At 44.0% G+C, this 21,423-nt stretch overlaps 2 protein-coding genes across 3 annotated transcripts; one reads left to right on the top strand and one right to left on the bottom strand.

Annotated features, from left to right (window-relative positions):
* On the top strand, positions 1 to 18,950 carry LOC115171123 (myosin light chain kinase, smooth muscle). Of its 2 annotated transcripts, none has more exons than XM_029727652.1 (17): positions 1 to 330; positions 3,811 to 3,966; positions 4,485 to 4,637; positions 4,870 to 5,049; positions 6,800 to 6,844; positions 8,105 to 8,229; positions 8,363 to 8,516; positions 8,605 to 8,922; positions 9,338 to 9,440; positions 15,550 to 15,753; positions 15,925 to 16,142; positions 16,443 to 16,566; positions 16,730 to 16,882; positions 17,025 to 17,154; positions 17,280 to 17,367; positions 17,724 to 17,864; positions 18,183 to 18,950. In XM_029727652.1, exons 1-17 carry the CDS (start codon positions 174 to 176, stop codon positions 18,386 to 18,388), a joined length of 2,655 nt encoding a protein of 884 aa, XP_029583512.1. In that variant the 5' UTR covers positions 1 to 173; the 3' UTR covers positions 18,389 to 18,950. The 2 variants fall into 2 exon arrangements, with proteins under 2 accessions (XP_029583512.1, XP_029583511.1); XM_029727651.1 differs by having other exon boundaries at positions 8,599 to 8,922.
* LOC115171124 (complement C1q-like protein 2) lies at positions 18,785 to 20,216 on the bottom strand. Its single transcript, XM_029727653.1, has 3 exons — positions 19,900 to 20,216; positions 19,590 to 19,730; positions 18,785 to 19,501 (listed from the first exon to the last, which is right to left on the bottom strand). Exons 1-3 carry the CDS (start codon positions 20,186 to 20,188, stop codon positions 19,215 to 19,217), a joined length of 717 nt encoding a protein of 238 aa, XP_029583513.1. The 5' UTR covers positions 20,189 to 20,216; the 3' UTR covers positions 18,785 to 19,214.
* Positions 20,217 to 21,423: the final 1,207 nt, after the last annotated feature.

Below are 21,423 nucleotides of genomic sequence, written 5' to 3'. Positions count from 1 at the left end.
TGAAAGGGAGGAAGAGATAGGGGCACGAGGGAGGAGACTCTCTCTAACTCTGAGTTGGCTGTGAGTGTGAGAGAGCAACAGTGACCGAGAGAGGGAGAGGATGTTTGATAAGCGGCTTGGGAAATGACTGTTTAAGTTTGTGCGTTGAATGCAGAGACATTGTGGAGCCGGACATGAGCAGTGACAGCAGCAAGAAGCGCTATGTATCAACCCTCAGGATGTACATCGGACCCACCAACACTTCCCCTGGGCAGGGAAAAAACGTCTTGGCAGCCAGTATCACTTCTGCTGCTGCTACTAGGACTGGGATAGACACAGCCTCTAGTACAGGTAAGAGTGTGTGTGTGTGTGTGTGTGTGTGAGTGTGTTCAGTGTGTGTGCGTAATGTCTGTCATCGTGTAATGGTGTAGTGTGTGGTGGTGATGGGGGGGGGGGGGTCTAAGAGTGTAACTATTGGCATTGCTTTCTAGTTGTTCAGGTCAACATTGTAATAGACAAGTTAGAACAGACATTGCTTGTTTTACATGACAATGATATTTATTGTTTTTGTTTCTGCTTACCAGTTTGATATTGTAGATGTTAACATCTTGTATTGGTGTTTGGACTCTGTACTTCTTGAGTACTGGCTTTTATTTTGTCATTGCTTATAGTTACAGTGCAAAACGTCCACTGCCATCCACCTAACAAAATATTTGAACATGTATCTATTAAGATTTATTGTGTTTACTTCCTTGTACGTGCACCATCAAAGCGCATAGCATGTAGTGTTTCATGTATTTTCAGATTTCCCTAATTTGCATTGGCTTTATGCCCATCACCTGAGAAGTGAAGGGTGCAGGAATCTACATGCCCAGTTGTTGTTTGTGAGTGCATTTAAAGGCCATGTGGTTCTTGTTTTGAACAACCCGAGGAAGGGGTTTGGAGAAAAAAAATGAGTCCCCCCGCCCTCAGCCTCCTGTGTACATGTTTTGTGACGGTGTTTCTCTCAGAGTGCAGTATCCTAAACACCTGTAGAGTAGGATGACATTACTGTGACAGTTCCATCCACACGGGAAAGTAAAAGAGGCGTGTAAGCAGCGTGTGAATTATATCGTGACATTAGGGGGGATAAAAAAAATTACATTCATGGATGATGTGACAATCCCAGCTAAGTCAGTTCTAGAAGGCAGATGGATTTTGGAAGATCTGGAAGAGCTCACCAAATGGTCCAGAATGGAGTTCAAGCCTGAAAAAGGGAAGTGTCCAGGAACGGTACCGATTCAAGATTGGAGAGGAGACCATCCCCACCGTCAGGATGGTTATGGTCCTAGGGAAGTGCTAAAGTTCTCTGGTCTAGAGGCACCAAGGTAGTCCACCTCGAGCCTGGGGAAGTGTGAAGAGCCTGGGGAAGTGCTAAAGTTCTCTGGTCTAGAGGCACCAAGGTAGTCCACCTCGAGCCTGGGGAAGTGTGAAGAGCCTGGGGAAGTGCTAAAGTTCTCTGGTCTAGAGGCACCAAGGTAGTCCACCTCGAGCCTGGGGAAGTGTGAAGAGCCTGGGGAAGTGGTACAGGGCCGAGCTCAATGACAAAGAGAGTGTGAAGGAGATGCTCTTGCAAGCTGACACGTGGATGACATCTCTGAAGAAGAAAGTAAGTTTAAGGCATACGGCTACCAACACAGGGTACTTCCCAGACTCCTCTGGCCACTGCTTGCCTATGGGTTACCTCTTTCAACAGTGGAGGCACTAGAGAGGAAAATGAACAACTTCCTCAGGAGATGGCTGGCGATCCCATTAAGCTACTCCTTCATATGCCTGTACAGCACAGACAGCAAGCTGATGCTGCCAATAAAAACATTTTTTTGTAGAGGAGTACAAGGCAACAAAAGCACGTCAGGCTATGATGCTGCGGGACAGCAAGGAGGAGAGGGTTTGCCAGGCAGAGATCGAAGTCAGGAAAGAAACAGGGCAGCTGGACATGATGGAAGAGCGTGCAAGAGAGGGCACTCACCTGGCAAGACATCTGGAACATGGAAGGGCAGCGGATTAAGTTTCTGCTTTTCTCTGTGTGTGATGTGTTGCCCACACCAACAACCCTCCACACATGGGGGTTGACAGAGAGCCCCAGCTGCACACTATATGGATGACCGGCCAACCTGGGGCACGTGTCCTCTTGAAAAGCAGCTCTGACCAATGGAAAGTTCAGGTGTCAGCATGACCAAATACTGACTCGGGACTGGCCGCGGGACTGGCCGCGGGACTGGCCGCGGGACTGGCCGCGGGACTGGAGCAGGCAAGGAGAAAGCCCAAACAACTCAACCAGGGCCCCTGTTTCATCCACTTCAGGCCAGGAGACAGCGCAGCAAAGGGAACAAGGACCAAAGGGATCCTTGACACAGCAGGTGACTGGGAGATGTGGGCCAACTTCAAGAAGCAGCTCCAATTCCCAGAGAAGATAGCCAGCACAAGCCTCAGACCAGATATCGTTCTCTGGTCTAGAGGACCAAGCAGGTGGTCCTCATCGAGCTCACAGTGCCCTGGGAGGAGAGGATAGAGGAGGCACATGAGTGGAAGCTCGAGAAATACCAGTCCCTCATCCTTGAGTCAGAAGAATGGATGGAGAGCCTGGAATCTACCAATTGAGGTCGGCTGCAGGAGCGTCGCAGGCCAATCACTCTAGAGAACCCAGGGGGTGCTCAGCATTGAAGGAGTGGCAAGGAAGAAGCTAGTGGCTGACGTCAGCAAGCAGACAGTGTCATCCTGTTGGATCTGGCTGGAGATTAATGCCAGGGATGAAAATAAAGATAAAAGTTTAGTTGTTGTCAATAAATATGTATTGTTGCATAACATACAGATTTACAATTTAGATACTGTGAGATGTTTTAGAACCAAGATGTTGGCTGTGTGCTACTGCTGTCTTTATACTAATTTGGTGGTCTGGTGGAGAAACACAGAGGAAGTGTCTCAGTGTTTCTGTTGCAGATGTTTTGGTTCAGGCTTATTTTCCCAATATACATGTGTGGGTTTGGGCTATTTGTGTCTGTGTTGTAGACAATATAGTAGGTGTCAAGGTTTGCTGGAGTCTTTCCTGTAACAGGGAGAGCTGATAAATACTTTGCTAGATGAGAGATGTGGTTAGCACATTAGAGCAGAGGAAGAACAGAAATGCAAAAGCAGCGATAAGGAAACGTTGTCAGTAATGCAAGATGACAGGCCAGGCAGAACACCCCGCTGTTAGTGCCGGCAGGCTGACCAAAAGTGTTTTAGCAGTTGTTTCCCCCAGGGTGAAAAAACAGAGTGGCCAAATTCCACTCAAATTAGTAGGCCTACCGGTATCAAAGTGCTATAGTACATCTACAAATGACCTCGACTAACCTGTACCTCCGCACATTGACTCAGTACCGGTACCCCCTGCATATAGCCTCATTATTGTTATTTTATTGTGTTACTTTTTATCATTTTTTACTTTAGTTTATTTGGTAAATATTTTCTTAACTCTTCTTGAACTACACAGTTTGTTAATGGGCTTGTAAGTAAGCATTTCACGGTAAGGTCTACACTTGTTGTATTCGGCGCATGTGACAAATAAAGTTTGATTTGAGTGTTGATTGATTCATTTCAGAGCACATGCACAAAGACGTTACATGTACGTGTGGTTATTTCATGTGGCAAAGCAACACAGCTATAGGAGCCTGCTTATCAGGCTGTCATAGAACAGATGGCCCGCTGTATGAATTTCAAATGTGCTTATGATAGTCTCTGTCCCCTGACCCCCGTCCCACTCACCCCCTGTTACCTTGTCTCTCACCCCACCTGCACCTGCATCTCATCCAGGGGACAGCTGCCACACACCAACCCCCCTCAGAAGTCTGGATCTACCCCTGTTCACAGAGCCTTTGGAGGACTGCTCGGCGGATGAAGGAAGTGACATCACACTCCGAGGGGTTATCACAGGAAGTCAGCCAATCAGTGTGTCCTGGCTGCACAATGGTGAGCTGAGGACAGGCCTTATTCTCCATGTCCTGCACAAATTCTATTCCATTAGAATTCAACTTTATGAATTTGACTTGGAATTTGAATAGAAAATGTCTTCATTAAAATCAATGTCCACTGTGACATTTTATATACATTGCCAAATGGACTTGAACGCCCAAACAACAAGGTAAATAAAAAGCACATTTGCGTCACTCTGCTGCCCATGTTGCAAATTAGTACTACCTTGTGATGTTTTTCAGTTCTTTATATATCGCCACGTTAGAAGGATAAGAAACTACTTCCAAGTGATACTGCTCACGCTCCTCCGTTAACACCTTAATTACATTTTAATTTTAGGACAGTGGGTGTTCACCCTCCCACATACTCAGTTTCCGTTTCTATGCCGGTCTCTCTCTTTCACATTCACACTCTCTGAGACAAACAGACACACACCCTGAAGCTGAGAACTGGTGTCCGTGGCCTGAGCTCTGAGAGAGTTTCATGTTGCTGTATATGGGTGTTCCCGTGGGCAGGTGAGGCAGTGTTTTTTGGGAAGCCCCTCTTCGATGGCAGTGAGACTAGGCTGGTGGTGAGGGAATGCCTACCTGAGGACGCGGGTGCCTACACCTGTGTGGCAGAGAACCGAGCGGGCAAGACCTCCAGCAGCGCAGCTGTGTGTGTGAGAGGTAAGACAACACACACACACACACAATGCTGAAGTGTGCTCAGATCACTGGCGTACCACACGCAGATTAGGGAAACTGCATAATGCCACTGGCTTTTTGCATGAACACCAACAACACAAAGGGTTAACTGCACTGCAGTAAGAGTTTAGATTCTGATGTTGTGTTTTTTTTCTTTTGTCCCTTCTGTTACGGGATACAAAACTGAAATTGTCCCCTGATGGAAACAATGCAGACTTTGAGACTATCTGCAGAGTCCTGAACGCAACTTCACACACTTCCCCTCCCCTCAACAACAACATTATGGAAAACAGAGGCTCAAAGTTACTACAGTCATCCAACAATGACAGTGTCTTCAGACAATCCAGCTCCACAATAAGCTCTAACACCCCGAGCCCAGGAGGACCCCGAAAAGGTAAAACATGAACTTATTATAGACTATCTCTTATTCGCTGAGTGTACAAAACATTAGGAACACCTTCCTAAAATTGAGTTGCACTCCCTTTTGCTCTCAGAACTGCCTCAATTTGTTGGGTCATTGACTCTACAAGGTTTTGAAAGCGTTCCACAGAGATGCTGGCCCATGTTGACTCCAATGCTTCCCACAGTTGTCAAGTTAATTGGATGTCCTTTGGGTGGTGGACCATTCTTGATACACACAGGGAACTGTTGAGTGTGAAAAACCCAGCAGTGTTGCAGTTCTTGACACATTCAAACCGGTGCGCCTGGCACCTACTACCATACCCCGTTCAAAGGCACTTAAATATTTTGTCTTGCCCATTTACCCTCTGAATGGCACACATACACAATCCATGTCTCAATTGTCTCAAGGCTTAAAAATCCTCTTTACCTGTCTCCTCCCCTTCATCTACACTGATTGAAGTGGATTTAACAAGTGACATCAATAAGGTATCATAGCTCACCTGGATTCACCTGGTCAGTCTATGTTATGAAAAGAGCAGGTGTTCTTAATGTTTTGGACACTCAGTGTATGTCTATTTCATATTGTATACAACTCTTTAAAGCAGGCAAAGTTGTTTTTGCAAAAATGCTACATTTACTTTTGGCTCATTTCGAAAGACATTAATATGCTTTCTGTCCAACACACTATGGGTTATTATGGATACCTGGTTATTTTCTCTTCATTCAGATGAACCAAATCAGTCATATTTGGCATTAATCACTTCAACCAATCAATGCTTAGTTCAACAACAGTGTCTGCATGGAAGTCTCATCCAGCCTTTGTACCGTTTCCCTTGTTCTGTATTACAATGCTGCTTTGATCTGCTCTCTCACTGCTCTCTGTCCAGCACCATGTAGGGGAAGATACACTGTAGCATAGTTAAACCTAGAAACAGTGGGTGTGTCCAAATACCCATGCTAGCGTACTACAAACTAAATTGATCTGCTGTACCAAAATGAACGAATGACAAGAGTCAACGCAATCACGCATTAGATGATAAAATTTCACATACTATAAAACATTCTTTTTTTTGCATACTATTTAGTACGCTGGTATTCAGACAATTTTGTGAACAAAAACTGTAATGGTTAATTTACTACGTGAGGCATATATGATCGAATAGAAGTTTTGCAGTTGTTAGGTTGTTACGAATGCTCTGATAAGTGGACACGTGGCATTTTCGGCAACTTATCCCAAAAATACTTTATATTGGAGTTGTTCCTGTTGTCATAGAGATAAAGGCCTCATCATGGATATAACCCATTTTAGCATGGACGTTGCCATTGAGGGCTTCCACCATTTTAAATTAGTCAACTGGGTAGAGATTCCTATGAGTTGGGAGCAATCAGCCAATGATGAAGGAAATGGACTACTTTAAAATGGAGAAGCCCATGCTGTCACAGACACTATAATGGCACAGATAAAAATATGAGCCCTCTATTTATCTCTATGGCCTGGTGTTCACACGCGTATCTGCCCTCTCATTGGCTAGAATGGTCCGACCTGATCTTGCCTCCTCCTGCCTGCCTTCCATATTTGAGGACATGTATTTCCATTGTTAGAGCTTTCACTCGAATATCTTGTCAATTTAATAGACAATCTTTGGTTATGGTCCAGAGAGAGCTTAGCCACGCCCTCCCACACCCCTATCACTAACTACCTGCACCTGTGATCTCATTTCACATCACCTCCGTTCCACCAGTCTCCACAGAAGTCACGCCAAAGAAGAGAGCCAGCTCCGGGACAGGTAAGATACACACTAGTCTCTCTCCCTTCCTCTGTGAACAAGCCAAGAGCTGCAACTGTCTCTCTTTCAATGCATTTATTCTGTATAACATTTCCAGTTGTTGTCATCTATTGTGTTTTTATCAACCCACAGCTTTTGAATCATATTGTCGTCCAGCCTCAGATACTAGAGCTACACATTTAGTTTGACCCTTTGTACTCTTCTGTATTGTCAGTGTGTATTGTGCTGTTGTAGTGAGGGACTTTGCTCTGGGTAAGGCTAGAGTGTTATTGTGTATGAACTGGGTAAGTGTGTTACCAGGTAGAACCATAAAAGGATGTATAGTTCATGTGGGCCACCAGTTGCCCATCCCTGACTTAATTGCATACTTTTGTGTAGATAACTTGTAACTTTGTCAATAGATGGTGTATGTTTACATCGTTCAGTGGATTGCCCAGAAGCTGATTTGTCATGACTTAATGTATGCTGGCTGCCCAGTCTTATCAGTTGCCTCTAATCTGTGTGTAAGAAAGAGGAAAGTTGTTTTATAAGTAGGCCGGTAAAAACATTTATTCAATTTGAAATGGAGTGATTTAAAATAAAGCTATTTGTTAGGCTAGACGGGCATCAGTTGAATGCATTCCATGGGAGGTTTTGTGACGTCAGTCCTTCTTCTACACTCGCACCAATTAGAACAGAAGTGCAGCTTTATCACAGTGGTTTTAGTCAAATGTACCATACTGCCATACTGATTTGACTACTGACCAGAAAGAGGCTGTGTCCACAAAGCCCTTTGGGGCTTTGCTCTTAAAAGGATTTCTCCAATGTAATGTCAGGGTTATAAGGAAGTCATCTGTACGTGGTTATAAATGATATCTAACCATTTATATCTTCAGCATACTTGATAACAGTATTGGCAATTAATTTACATTGAAAATGATTGTTTGGTCTGAATGCTTGACCATGTTAGGTACTGGTGTGTGTAGGCGTTTGTAGTTGTTGGATACTGTTGGTTTCATAAGGACTGCTGCTACTTGTGCGGTATGTCATCTGTGTTTGGTCATAAAATCCTGCCTGCAGACACGCACACATAAACACAAACACAACAGCAGTACAAACAAACAGAACCACTCATACACACACAATAACACTTACATGTACAAAAACAAACGCAGTTCTCACACACAGTTAATGTTTTGTAAACAAATAATTGTGGCCCCTTGAGGCCTCTAGTGGACTCTAGTCAAAACTCAGAAGTTTGTTTTACCCTGTCTTTCACAGCCTCGTTGCATTTTAAGGATCCCCCATCCCACATTGAGGCACGGCTAGGAGAGACAGCCCGTCTGACGTGTGCGTTCAGTGGAAGTCCCCCTGTGGTGTCCTGCTGGATACGAAGTAAAGAACCGGTACCAATATATATTTTTTTTTATAATATTATTTTCTAACGAGTGAACAAATATCACTAGCCTTCTTTTCATAGCCTTCTGAGCATGCGAGTGTATAGTTGGTCTATCTCTGTCAAACTCACTCTCTGTGTAGGTTGTAGATGGGTCTGAGTTGTGGGTAGAGAGCAGTGATCAGAGCAGTACGTTGGTGATAGCAGAGCCAGGACCTGAGCACTCAGGACGCTACACCGTTGTAGTACGAGACCGCAAGAGCTCGGCGCAGCACAGCCTCACTCTTTCTGTCATAGGTAAATAACGCTTGCAGAACATTTCTGTGCTTTGTGTGTTTTTGTGCCGAACCTGTTTGTAACCTGTACCGTGTCTTCCTGGTCCCAGAGCGGCCCCAGTCCCCAGCCTCCAGCCCCGTGGTGTCTCTCCTCTCTGTCTCTCCTCTCTGTTTGGTCCTGTCCTGGTCTGGGCCCTGCTACGACGGAGGCAGTGCTGTCCTGGGCTACGTGGTGGAGGTGAGGAGAAAAGGCCCCGCTGAGTCTGGGGGCTGGAGTGAGCTCACAGCCCATTGCAAGAGTACTTCTTACAAGGTGCGCTCTGGGCTTGAGCCTCAGGGGGAGTACTGCTTCCGGGTGAGGGCCTACAACGTGGTGGGGGTGAGCGAGCCCAGTGAGGAGTCTCCGCTTATCAAGATGGAGCAGAGAGGTGAGACATGTTGGTGTCTAGTTGATTGGTTCCAGCAGGAGTCGTATACTGTGAACTTCATCATGTGTGGCTGTGTACCGTGTGGCTTAGTTGGTAGAGCATGGTGCTTGCAACGCCAGGGTTGTGGGTTCGATTCCCACTGGGGACCAGTACAGGAAAAAGTATCCACTCACTACTGTAAGTTGCTCTGGATAAGAGCGTTTGCTAAATGATTAAAATGTAAAATCTTAATCTATCTTATTTATCACATGGACTTCATGCCTTCAGCTGCAGAGAGGAACACATTTCAACAAGATTTTTCAACTCAATCTGTTTCCAGTAGATTTGTATCAATAGCGTGCATTCGGTGCATCGTTTGATGCGGCCTATCTGATGACTGACAGCTCATATGTCTGTCTCTGTGTGTGATCTGTAGCTGAGCCACAAGAGGAGGAGTCTCCTCGGACATATGAGGACGTCACCATCGACTCCACCCACAAGGTCACCGATCACTACAATATACTGGAGAAACTGGGAGTGTGAGTATCTCCCATGAAACAATACACAAAAAAACACACACATGCCTGTGTGTAATGCAGTGTAGATGACAAAATGAGTTCAACTCACTGCCACCAGATCAGCAGGTTAGCGATAATCTCTCTTATCCTCTGGTAGGTTCATTGACATGAACAAAGATGTCTGTTCATCTACAGATAAGGGACACTCACTATCTGGTTTCATTCCAACTCTTGGTTCATGCCAGCTCTTGTTCACAAGGTCTTTCAAGCAAAAAAAAATGGTTCCTTCCCCTCTGAAATGTCAAAGACATGGCTGATCTAGCCTTGACAAAAACACTTGTTGATTCAGTGTTTAGTCAACAGAGAGGGGAATATTGAGTCACAGAGCATGGATGAGAGAAGTGTTCAGACAGACGGAGCGTAGAGGAGAGAAGTGTTCAGACAGACGGAGCATGTAGCAACCCTGATCCTCTCCTTTTAGTCAGAATAAGGGACGTGCTTTAATTTTCTGACCCAGTCACTCTACCATATCTTTTACACGTGTATGTTTCTCTACTAACACCTCTCCCTCCTCTGAACTTGTACAGTATGAAGGCAGAGAGTTGTCTCAGTGATTTTAGTGGTTAGGACCATAGAATAGAATCTCTAAATTCTAGTACTGTAGTTAGGACACAGATTTTCCTGACCATGACCTGACCAGGAAATCTCCGGTGAAAACCCCAGGGTTTTTCCTGGTCAGGTCACATGGTCAGGGATAACGCAGGGACAGCAACCTTTCCTTTACATTCCTGGTCAGATCTAGGTCAGATCTCTATCTCAGCTCTCCAGATGGAGAAAGATGTTCTGGAGCCATGATTATACAGACGGATTGGCACCGATTACCATTGCATTATGGTCCATGGGGTTCACAGGTCTGTGTGTCTATGTATGTCTAAAGCAGGGGTGTGCAAAAGACAGATCTGGCCTGCGGGAGGTTTGAGTATTTATACATTTTTGGGGGAAATTATTATTGTAGGTAAAAAACAAACACTCCAGGCTACTCTTGAACGTCTAAAACTAGATAGAAAGTTGTAGAAATTATAATGGACCGATATATTTTGAAGTAACTGTCCTTTTTTTGGCCCGCAAATGTATTTTGACAATCAAATCGATTCCCCCCAAAAATCTGTGTGGCCCTCTGTTTAATTTTTAAATCCAGATGTGGCCCTTGAGACAATGTTTGCCCACCCCTCCACACACATTCATGTGATCATAGACTGAATCTGATTTGTATGGACAAAAGTGTCTCATCAATCCATTGTGTGGATGGCAATATTAATGCAAACTTGACTAGCGCTGTGTGTGTAAAGCAGTTAAACTACTCTGTTGGCCATACTTATTCTTCCGCTGCCACCTGTAGGGCCAAAACCGTAAAAGCTACCGACACCAAACAACTTTCAAATGTGCAGGCTGACCCTCCGCAGTGCGCTTGGAAAAAAACTTTTGATACCACTTATACTTTTCAGCTCCATAGGCTTGAATTGGAAGTATTTGGCTACGCTACTGCTCTTGAACCATTAAAACTACCAACACCAAAACAACTAACACTTGCAGTGGTACTGTTGGTAAAAAAAAAAAAAAAGATTTGATACTACTTATACGTTTCACACTTCCATAATATTTGCATGAATCCCAATGGATTTCAAGGGTAATAGAATTGAATGGGAAAAATGACTACTAGTCCTCCACCGTTTAAGCTAGAAACGCCATTCAAAGTTTAAAACGTGCAGACCAGTCTGGAATAGGTTGCTTGTATACTGACCACAACCCCGCAACTACTGACCACAACTACAAACCCCACGTCGACGTTGACATGTGCAGACTGACTCAATTTAGATACCTTCAACACAACTTGTTGCTATCCAGTCCTACTTCATAAACTATAAAGCTGGTTGTATCCCCATTCATTTCAGTGGCGGAAGGCAGGCTTCAACATTAAACTGAAATCAGTGCCACAACTTTTAGACAAAAGATTGGGAGAGCTTAAAAACACTTTATATGGCTTATGGTGATATACTGTAGTGCTCCCTCTATCCTACTATACCAGCCCACAATAACCCATTATAATAACTCCACACTTACAGCCAATCCAAAATGGGTCACTATCACTAACCTGTAGCCTATGAAAAACCTTTTACAACCATTATTACTATAGCTGCCACTACCACTTCTTTTAATACCATGAAAAACACCTAAAGAGGAGCAAGAAAACAAAATGTTCTTAATTTGTGCTATGAAGAGGAGCAAGCAAACCACACTTGATTTGTGCTATGGGACAATACTAAATGCGTTCTCTGCCACCACTAGACCTCCCCTGTGGACATCAGACCACAATATTGTCTACCTCAGGCCAACCTACTGTCGGCTCCTAGAGAGGGAGAAACCCACAGTTAAAACTGTCCAGATCTGGAACGACAACACTATCACTTGTCTCCAGGGGTGTTTTGACTGTACTATGTGGGAGGTATTTGAGGACAGCAGCTCTGATCTTGATGAACTCACAGATGTTGTTTCAGACTATGTAAACTTCTGTGTTGAGTCAATTGGGCCTACTAAAACCTGTAAAATCGTCCCTAACAATAAGCCTTGGGTATCAAAACATCTAAAATCACTACTTGATAGGAAGAAGGCAGTTTATGCTGAGGGTGATAGACAGGCTTTAAGAGATGTACAACGTGAGATCAAAAGATAGATACTGGTGGACAAGGAGGCATACAAGCAAAGGGTGGAGAGGACCCTCTCCTCAGGAAACGCAAGGATGGCCTGCCAAGGGATTAAATCCATGGCTAGTGCCCCCCACACAGGCAGGGGAAAAACCAGTGCTGACCTTGTGAACATGAGGGCCAGAACATGGCTAATGAACTGAATGTTATCTTCTCAAGATTTGAATCAGACAACCTTGTCGGAGGTAAAATAAATGGAAGCATCATTACAAATGTTTGAGAGGGTTGTTGTTAAACAGGCTGTTTTGAAGTCGTTCAGGGAATGTAACACACTAAAGCCCAGGCCCAGACAAAATAAGTGAACATGTGTTAAAGTACTGTGCTGAACAATTGGAAAATGTCTGTAAAAACACCAGCCCATCTTTGCTTGACCAGCAACACATACCACTCAATTATACCAATTCCTAAAGCATCTAATCCCTCTGTGCTGAATGACTACTGCCATGTCGCCTTGACATCCTTAGTAATGAAATGTCACCCAGATGTTCATCGACCCATTTCAGTTTGCCTATCAGCCCAGCAGAGGAGTTGATGATGCCGTTCTTACTCTCAACATGGTCTACAGACATCTAGAGGGTGTACTCTCCTCAACATGGTCTACAGACATCTAGAGGGTGCCAAATCCCATGTCAGGGTTTTGTTTGTTGACTTTTCTTCTGCCTTCAAGACAACCCAGCCTTACATTCTGGCACAGAGACTCATTTGAGACTTCTCCTTAGATGGGGGGCTGGTTTTGTGGCTGTTGGACTTCCTGAGCCAACCCTTACACCGGGTCAAAATATGTCCCCCACGAGTCGAACATGCGCAACACCAACACAGGCTCTCCTCAGGGATGTGTTGTGTCCCCACTCCTGTACATCTTGTACACTAATAGTTGTACTAGTTCTCATCCTGACAGACACCTCGATAAGTTCGCTGATGACCCTTCCTTGATCAGCCTGTAGCATGATGATGATGAACACCATGGCCCGGTCCTAAATGACTTTGTGGAGTGGTGTGAGGAATCACACTTGGTCCTCAATACCAATAAGACCAAAGAGATGTTCATAGACTTCAGGAAGCGTACAACACCTACCTCTGCAACATCTATCAGAGGTCAGAACATAGAGATTGTAGAGGAATACAAATACCTGGGTGTCCTTTTGGACAATAGGTTTCAGTGGAGTAAAGGTATAGACCGGATCTACAAAAAGAGCCAACAGAGACTGTACTTCCTCAAAGACCTGGGATCTTTTAATGTAGACTACTATACTGACTCTGTTTTACAAGTCTTTCATTGAGAGTATTTTAACTTTTTGTATTGTTTGTTGGTTTGGCAATTCCACTGTCAGCCAGAGAAATATGCTGAGAAGAATTATCACCACAGCAAGCAAGGTACTTGGACTCAAACAGACAGTCCTGGATGATATCTTTAAGGTCAGGGCCCTCTGCAAAGCTCACAAAATAATTTTAGACCCAAGCCACCCCCTGTACCCAGACTTTGAACGACTCCCCTCTGGGCGAAGGTATAGGGCACCCCTCGGCAGGAAAAACAGAACTAGACAATAATTTGTGCAAGGTGTGATATCCCTCTTAAATAGCTTGGGCTAATGTTCCTATCATCCCAGTAAGGCCAGCAGGCTAGTCTCTTTTTATTGGTACAGTTGAAGTCGGAAGTTTACATACACCTTAGCCAAATACATTTAAACTCAGTTTTTCACAATTCCTGACATTTAATCCTAGTAAAAATTCCCTGTCTTAGGTCAGTTAGGATCACCACTTTATTTTAAGAATGAAATGTCAGAATATTAGTAGAGAATGATTTATTTCAGCTTTTATTTCTTTCATCACATTCCCAGTGGGTCAGACGTTTACATACTCAATTAGTATTTGGTAGCATTGCCTTTAAATTGTTTAACTTGGATCAAATGTTTCAGGTAGCCTTCCACAAGCTTCCCACAATAAGTTGGGTGAATTTTGGCCCATTCCTCCTGACAGAGCTGGTGTAACTGAGTCAGGTTTGTAGGCCTCCTTGCTCGCACACGCTTTTCCTGTTCTGCCCACAAATTTTCTATAAGATTGAGGTCAGGGCTTTGTGATGGCCACTCCAATACCTTGACTTTGTTGTCCTTAAGCCATTTTGCCACAACTTTTGGAAGTATACTTGGGGTCATTGTCCATTTGGAAGACCCATTTGCGGCCAAGCTTTAACTTCCTGACTGATGTCTTGAGATGTTGCTTCAATATATCCACATAATTTTTCTCCCTCATGATGCCATCTATTTTGTGAAGTGCACCAGTCCCTCCTGCAGCAAAGCACCACCACAACATGATGCTGCCACCCCAGTGCTTCACGGTTGGGATGGTGTTCTTCGGCTTGCAAGCCTCCCCCTTTTTCCTCCAAACATAACGATGGTCATTATGGCCAAACAGTTCTATTTTTGTTTCATCAGACTAGAGGACATTTCTCCAAAAAGTACGATCTTTGTCCCCATGTGCAGTTGCAAACCGTAGTCTGGCTTTTTTATGGCGGTATTGGAGCAGTGGCTTCTTACTTGCCGAGTGGCCTTTCAGGTTATGTTGACATAGGACTCGTTTTACTGTGGATATAGATACTTTTGTACCTGCTTCTTCACAAGGTCCTTTGCTGTTGTTCTGGGATTGATTAGCACTTTTCGCACCAAAATACGTTCATCTCTAGGAGACAGAACGCATCTCCTTCCTGAGCGGTATGATGGCTGTGTGGTCCCATGGTGTTTATATTTGCGTACTATTGTTTGTACAGATGAACGTGGTACCTTCAGGCGTTTGGAAATTGTTCATCCTTGGAAGCCAGATTTGTGAAGGTCTACAAAAAAATGTTTCGGAGGTCTTTGCTGATTTCTTTTCATTTTCCCATGATGTCAAGCAAAGAGGCACTGAGTTTGAAGGTAGGCCTTGAAATGCATCCGCAGGTACACCTCAAATGATGTCAATTAGCCAATCAGAAGCTTCTAAAGCCATTACATACATTTCTGGAATTTTCCAAACTGTTTAAAGGCACAGTCAATTTAGTGTATGTAAACTTCTGACCCACTGGAATTGTGATAATCTGTCTGTAAACAATTGTTGGAAAAATGACTTGTGTCATGCACAAAGTAGATGTCCTAACCAACTTGCCAAAACCATAGTTTGTTAACAAGAAATTTGTGGAGTGGTTGAAAAACAAGATTTAATGACACCAACCAAAGTGTATGTGAACTTCCGACTTCAACTGTATGTAACTTATCAAAGTTGTTTTTGTTATTTTAACGCCACTTTAAACATGTACATGACACTGCAACAAAATTTCCCCATGGGGACAATAAAGTCAGTTATTAATGACATCTATTTCCTGTGACACTCCACAGGGGGAAGTTTGGCCAGGTGTTCAAACTGACTCACAAGGAGACCGGCCGTGTGTGTGCCGGAAAGTTCTACAAGGGCCGGCGGGCCAAGGAGAGGGAGGCGGCCCGTAAAGAGATAGAGCTGATGAACTTCCTGCACCACCCCAAACTGGTCCAGTGTCTGGGGGCCTATGATCTCAAGCCAGAAATGGTCATGGTCATGGAGTTGTAAGTATAGAATCTAGACAACAATCATTGACCACAATACATGGCAGTGGAAGCCATAGAGCCCTGTAGAAGTAAATGCATGAGGTCCGCTGTCACTAATGTGAATGGAGTTGAATTGAATCAAATTGAAAATACAACCTTGATCCTGTGATTGTTTGTGTATGTGTGCAGCATTGCCGGAGGTGAGCTGTTTGAGCGTATAGTGGACGACAGCTTTGTGCACACAGAGCCGGCCAGTGTGCGCTACATGCAGCAGATCGTGGAGGGGATCGGCTACATGCACCAGCAGAACATCATCCACCTGGACCTGAAGCCTGAAAACATAGTGTGTGTTGACCACACTGGCACACGAATTAAGATCATTGACTTTGGCCTGGCCAGCAAGCTGGGTGAGTGTGGGGCTGGCTGAGGGACAGAGCCAAGGGTGTTGAATGGTGCTGCATGTTTTGGAAACATTGTTGGTTTGCATTGCAACACCTGGAAAATAAATGATGTCTGCCTCTGTGTTCACTGTGATATATGGTTGTGTCTTAAATGGTACCCTATTACCTATATAGGGAATAACTTTTGATCAGGGCCCATAGGGCTGTGTTTTAAAAAGGCCCTGGTCAAAATTAGTGCACTGTGTAGGGAATAGGGTGTCATTTGGGACGCATCCTCATTACCCTGAGGTGTTGTCTGTCCTCCAGACCCCTCCACTCCCCTGAAGGTGATGCACGGGACACCAGAGTTTGTGGCTCCAGAGGTGATTGGCTATGAGCCTGTTAGCTTAGCTACAGACATGTGGAGCATTGGAGTCATCTGCTACATATTGTGAGTACTAAGGCAATATTCTGTTAATTCATTCTCAATTAGAGACATTCTTCTCTGCCTACAACAGGGCTTGACAAAATTTAGCTTTTCTGCCACCTAGTGGCCATACATTGCTATTGTTCATAGATCAAGTTCAAATGTGTCTGCGTGCGTGTGTGTTCAGACTGAGTGGCGAGTCTCCCTTCCAGGGTAACAGTGAGGCAGAAACCCTGGCCTTGGTGACTGGTGCTCAGTGGGAGTTTGACGAGGAGAGCTTCGAAGAGATCACTGACCAGGCCAAAGACTTCATCAGCTCCCTGCTCAACAAGGAACCAAGGTCTGGGACAACACCATATTCCATATATATATATATATATATAGATTATATATATATATATATATATATATATCTCTGAGTGACTGTCTATGGATGAGCCTAGCTCTGTCTGTCCTCTAACCCAATGTCTGTCCCTACCCAGGCGCAGGATATCCTGTGAGGAGGCTCTGGTCCACTCCTGGATAGCTGAGCCCATCTCAGCAGACCCCAGCACCACCAAGTGTCTCTCCAAGGAGAAGATGAAGAGGTACCTTGCCAGGCAGAAGTGGAAGGTAGGTAGTGGGTTCCCCACCAAGATGACACATTGTATTTTACTACATTTCAGTTCTTTAATTATTTCATCATCCCCCAGTTAGTGTGTGAAACTGACTGAAGCCTCTGTGTGTATCTCCTGTAGAAAACAGGGAAAGCCCTGCTGGCGCTGAAGAGGATGGCTCTGCTGTCTAAAGCCGATGGGCCTGGCTCTCCCGCCACCCCTGCAGAAGGTGAGACCTCCCTCCATACTTCCAAAACCTGCCATACTCAATACAAACCATGTCAGTTTCTCATAACCCTACCATTCCTCATGTGATATACAGGGGTGCAACTTTTCATTCTGAAATTGCATTTTTGTCCCCCCCACAGTTTTAGAATTGAAATGTGATACAAAACCAGGCAGCGGTGTGCTTTAGGACCACGCGGACCCACTTCTAAAACCAAAGTAGCGCCCCTAGTGATATGACCCTGTTAGACCTGTCAACCAGATGAGCGCTACGCATACCATTGGTTGACTTGTCCTCAGTCTGGCTGACCAGGCTATGACTCTGATGTGAGACTTGACCCTGTGTCTGACCCCTGACAGACAGCCCCCTGAGTCCTGAGGCAGAGCAGGCCCTGCAGTCTCTAGAGGTCAAACTCCAGGGGGGGCCCCAGTTCTCCCTGACCCTAACGGACCAGACTGCCTCCCAGGGCTCTACCGCCCGCCTCTCCTGTCACCTCAGAGGTACCTACCTATACACTGCATTATACTACAAACAGCTTCCATCTCAATCGCTTTATTAGACATGTTTGGTTGACCGAATTACACCTTTTCACTGAGTTTCAGCTGGTGCTTGTAAAGATTTTAAATGCTTTGTTTTAAAGTTGGACATTGATTAAGAGCAATCATGCCTAACTAAGTCCCTTGCTCAAGGCCACACAGCTGCATCCTGCTGTGTAATACATGTTAAGCTTTTCAAGTGTGTAACTGTTACATTCCAATGACAAGAGCTCAGGAAAATGGATGTTTCCTCTCTCTCACCCCTCTGACCTTTCCTTTCAGGGTATCCTGACCCGGAGGTGGTGTGGTTGAGGGGGGAGGAGCCTCTGGAGGAGTCATCCCGGGTGCAGATAGAGTATGAAGAGGATGGGCTCTGCACCCTGGTCCTGGCCCAAGTTGGGCCAGGGGACTCGGATGTTTACACCTGTAGGGCCACCAACGACCAGGGGAAGGCACAGTGTTCAGCCAAACTCATAGTAAAGGAATAGGTTTGTTCAGAACTGTGAATACGTATTTGAAACACAAACAAGCAGAAATTCAGATGCCCATGATTGTGAAATGTCTTTCAAACGTTCCAGAAAATGTTGTACAGCGCTTGAACCACCAAACTCTGTACGTTACGGCGCTTGTGAAACAACTCTTAGAGGTTTTCAATCGGAAATCAAAGTCCTACTAGTTATTTTGGACATGCGTACGGGTTTGAAAATAATTCTCCTGTGAATTAAGACTGTCAATAGACTGTCTTTAATAATAAAGGAATCTTTTTGCACCTAGTATGGTTGTTAAACATTTGACAGATGTAACTTTCATGTGCATGTATTTTAACTGCTGTGAATTTTGAATAATTTTTATTTTTCTCAGTGAACCGTTACTGTACAAAAATGTTATAGTTGCCTCTAAGACCAATGGCTTTTTATTTTTACAGTTATGTACACCAGATGACAGCATAATCTTTTGAAAAAGAGTTTGTCTTGTGGTGGAACAGCAGCCTTGTGGAAAGTGTGACAATAAAAGACAGGAAGCATATAATTCCACAGCGTTATAACCCCACTGTGTGCTACAGATGACTATTTTATGTATCCTAACTTAAGGGCTGGATTCAATCCATATCGCTGGAAATGTGCATGGAGCGTGCTTGAAATTTAAACGTAAATTCCAACTGAGCCGGTTTGCTGTAAATGCAGTTGCCACTGACATTGACGCTTAAAGGCAATTGGGCTACAACGCTGAACTTCTGCGATTATGGAGTGAATACAACCCTTATATAAAAATAAAGTAATTTCAACCATTTAGCTGTTGAAATGTGTTCAATGTTTACATGGGGAAGAGCAGGAAGCCGCTGAAGGTGTTGTAGTTCATGATGTCATCATGGACCAGCCTGGTAGCCTGTAACTCAACATAGACATTATCTCCCACCTCCAGAGGAATGACCACTGCATTGCTGCCGCTGTCGTGGGCATCAGATCCTACAGTGTCCCAGACAGACACCAGCCTCTGGCCATTCTTGGTCAAGCACACCACAGAATTAGGAGGTGTGTTCAGGTTGTTCATCATTGTGAAACGGAAGTAGTACATTCCTTTGACCATGGCAGTGAAGATACCTGTAGGGACATATATTTTAGTTTCCGTACACACACACACACACACACACACACACACACACACACACAGAGAGAGCATAACTAGTACCTGTGGCAGGGTTGTAGGAGCTGCCGGTGTTTGAGAAGACCTTCTTGTACTGCAGGGGAATGGGAGTGGTGAAAGGTCCAGTGTTCCCAGCGGCATCGCCTGTCTCCCGGAGAGTTGCGGAGAAGGCCACCTGAGGCCGGCCTGCGAGAGATACAGGATGGATGAGATTATCTATATTGAACTGTCAGTTGTCATAATGTATTCAAAGATCAGAGGCTGTTAGAAAGTGAAATATAGGATAATCCCTATAACAGACAGAGAAGCAATGGGTGGATAGGAGGTTGGTGACACGTGAAAAGCGCTATCTTACCTCCAGTTAGTCTCTTCAGCTCCTCCACTTCATTCTCACTGGTTTGTAACCGGGTCTCCATGAGTCTCAGGTTATCCCCCATAGTTCCCAGTTTCTCCCCCATGGCTCCTAGTTTCTCTCCTATAGATGTCAATTCTTTCATCAGAGAGCAAGTGTCAGATGGGCAGCATGTTTTCTGGTCCTCGTGGTCTCCCTGACCCTGTGTCCCAGACAGACAGCAGCATAGTACCAGCAAAAAGATTGCAATACCGTTCGTTCTCAAAGCCTTCTGAAACCTTCCCTGCAGCATCGTTCTATATTTTTCCTCAGCCCAGTCTTTCTCTTTATATTGTGCACTTGTCAAATATTGCACAAGATGCTGGAAACTTTTGGGTGGTTAACAGAGAGGGAAAATACAGACTTGCGCAAAAAGACAAATAAATGGACCTGCTTTGAAAAAAATAGAGTAAAGAGAAGCAATGAAGTTAAAAACAGAATATAAAAGACAACAGGGCATTTAAAGGTCATTTAAGAAATGTAAAAGTGTTAAGCTTCTAACAATCATAAACCATGCAGACCTCTATGCTTTATGTGCCCCCAATACCTCTGCCTCTCCCTGAATTACTGTTCTTCCATAATGATACATGGGAAACACTTATTTCAGATCTGAAACCCCTGTCCACAACTAATTTTTATGTTGAATGTATGATTGAAATGAAGACCCTGTCAATTGCAGTGGTGTAAAGTACTTATGTAAAACTACTTTAATGTACTACTTAAGTAGTTTTTTGGGGTATCTGTACTTTACTATTTCAATTTTTTACTACTTTTACTTCATTACATTCCTAAAGAAAATAATGTACTTTTTACTCCATACATTTTACCTGACACCCAAAAGTACTTGTTACATTTTGACAGGAAAATGGGCGAATTCGTTCACTTATCAAGGGAAAATCCCTGGTCATCCCTATGGCCTCTGATCTGGCAAGCTCACTAAACACAAATTTTTTTTTGTAAATGATGTCTGAGTGTTGGAGTGTGACCCTGGCTGACGGTAAATAAAATACACATTTTAAAATAGTGCCGTCTGGTTTGCTTAATATAAGGAATTTGAAATGACTTATGACTTTTACTTTTGATACTTAAGTATATTTAAAACCAAATACTTTTAGACTTTTACTCAATTAGTATATTACTGGATGACTTTCACTTTTACTTGAGTCATTTTCTATTAAGATATCTTTACTTTTACTCAAGTATGACAATTGAGTACTTTTTCCACCACTGGTCAACTGAAACTCATATGATTACAGGACATGATTTGATTTTTATGTGTCACTTATTTACATACACATTAAATGTGTCTGACATGGTCTTTATAAATAGAGTTTACTTTGTCAGTATCTTGGAAAATCCATTTTGAAATGCATGTATCTTCCTTTCAAATGTACCTCACCATGATCAATATAATAGCCAGTTCACTTAGGCAGACTTAAGTTATGGCACTTAGGAGTAGGACTACATACTAAGTGTAACGGCCGTCGA

This window comes from Salmo trutta, chromosome 32 (assembly GCF_901001165.1).
Source record: "Salmo trutta chromosome 32, fSalTru1.1, whole genome shotgun sequence".
NCBI lineage: Eukaryota > Metazoa > Chordata > Actinopteri > Salmoniformes > Salmonidae > Salmo > Salmo trutta.
The sequence above is the reverse complement of the archived record's forward strand: the minus strand, read 5'-3'. Positions and strand labels throughout refer to the sequence as shown.

What these genes read in the sequence shown, in the direction of transcription:
- LOC115171123 (XM_029727651.1), top strand. Translation starts at nt 174, where the DNA reads ATGAGCAGTGACAGCAGCAAGAAGCGCTATGTATCAACCCTCAGGATG. An exon ending in CCCAGGAGGACCCCGAAAAG is followed by an intron (nt 5,050 to 6,799) that starts GTAAAACATGAA and finishes CCGTTCCACCAG; the next exon opens with TCTCCACAGAAGTCACGCCA. An exon ending in TCCCGCCACCCCTGCAGAAG is followed by an intron (nt 17,368 to 17,723) that starts GTGAGACCTCCC and finishes GACCCCTGACAG; the next exon opens with ACAGCCCCCTGAGTCCTGAG.
- LOC115171124 (XM_029727653.1), bottom strand. Translation starts at nt 20,188, where the DNA reads ATGCTGCAGGGAAGGTTTCAGAAGGCTTTGAGAACGAACGGTATTGCA. An exon ending in GCTGAAGAGACTAACTGGAG is followed by an intron (nt 19,731 to 19,899) that starts GTAAGATAGCGC and finishes TATCTCTCGCAG; the next exon opens with GCCGGCCTCAGGTGGCCTTC. An exon ending in CTCCTACAACCCTGCCACAG is followed by an intron (nt 19,502 to 19,589) that starts GTACTAGTTATG and finishes ATGTCCCTACAG; the next exon opens with GTATCTTCACTGCCATGGTC.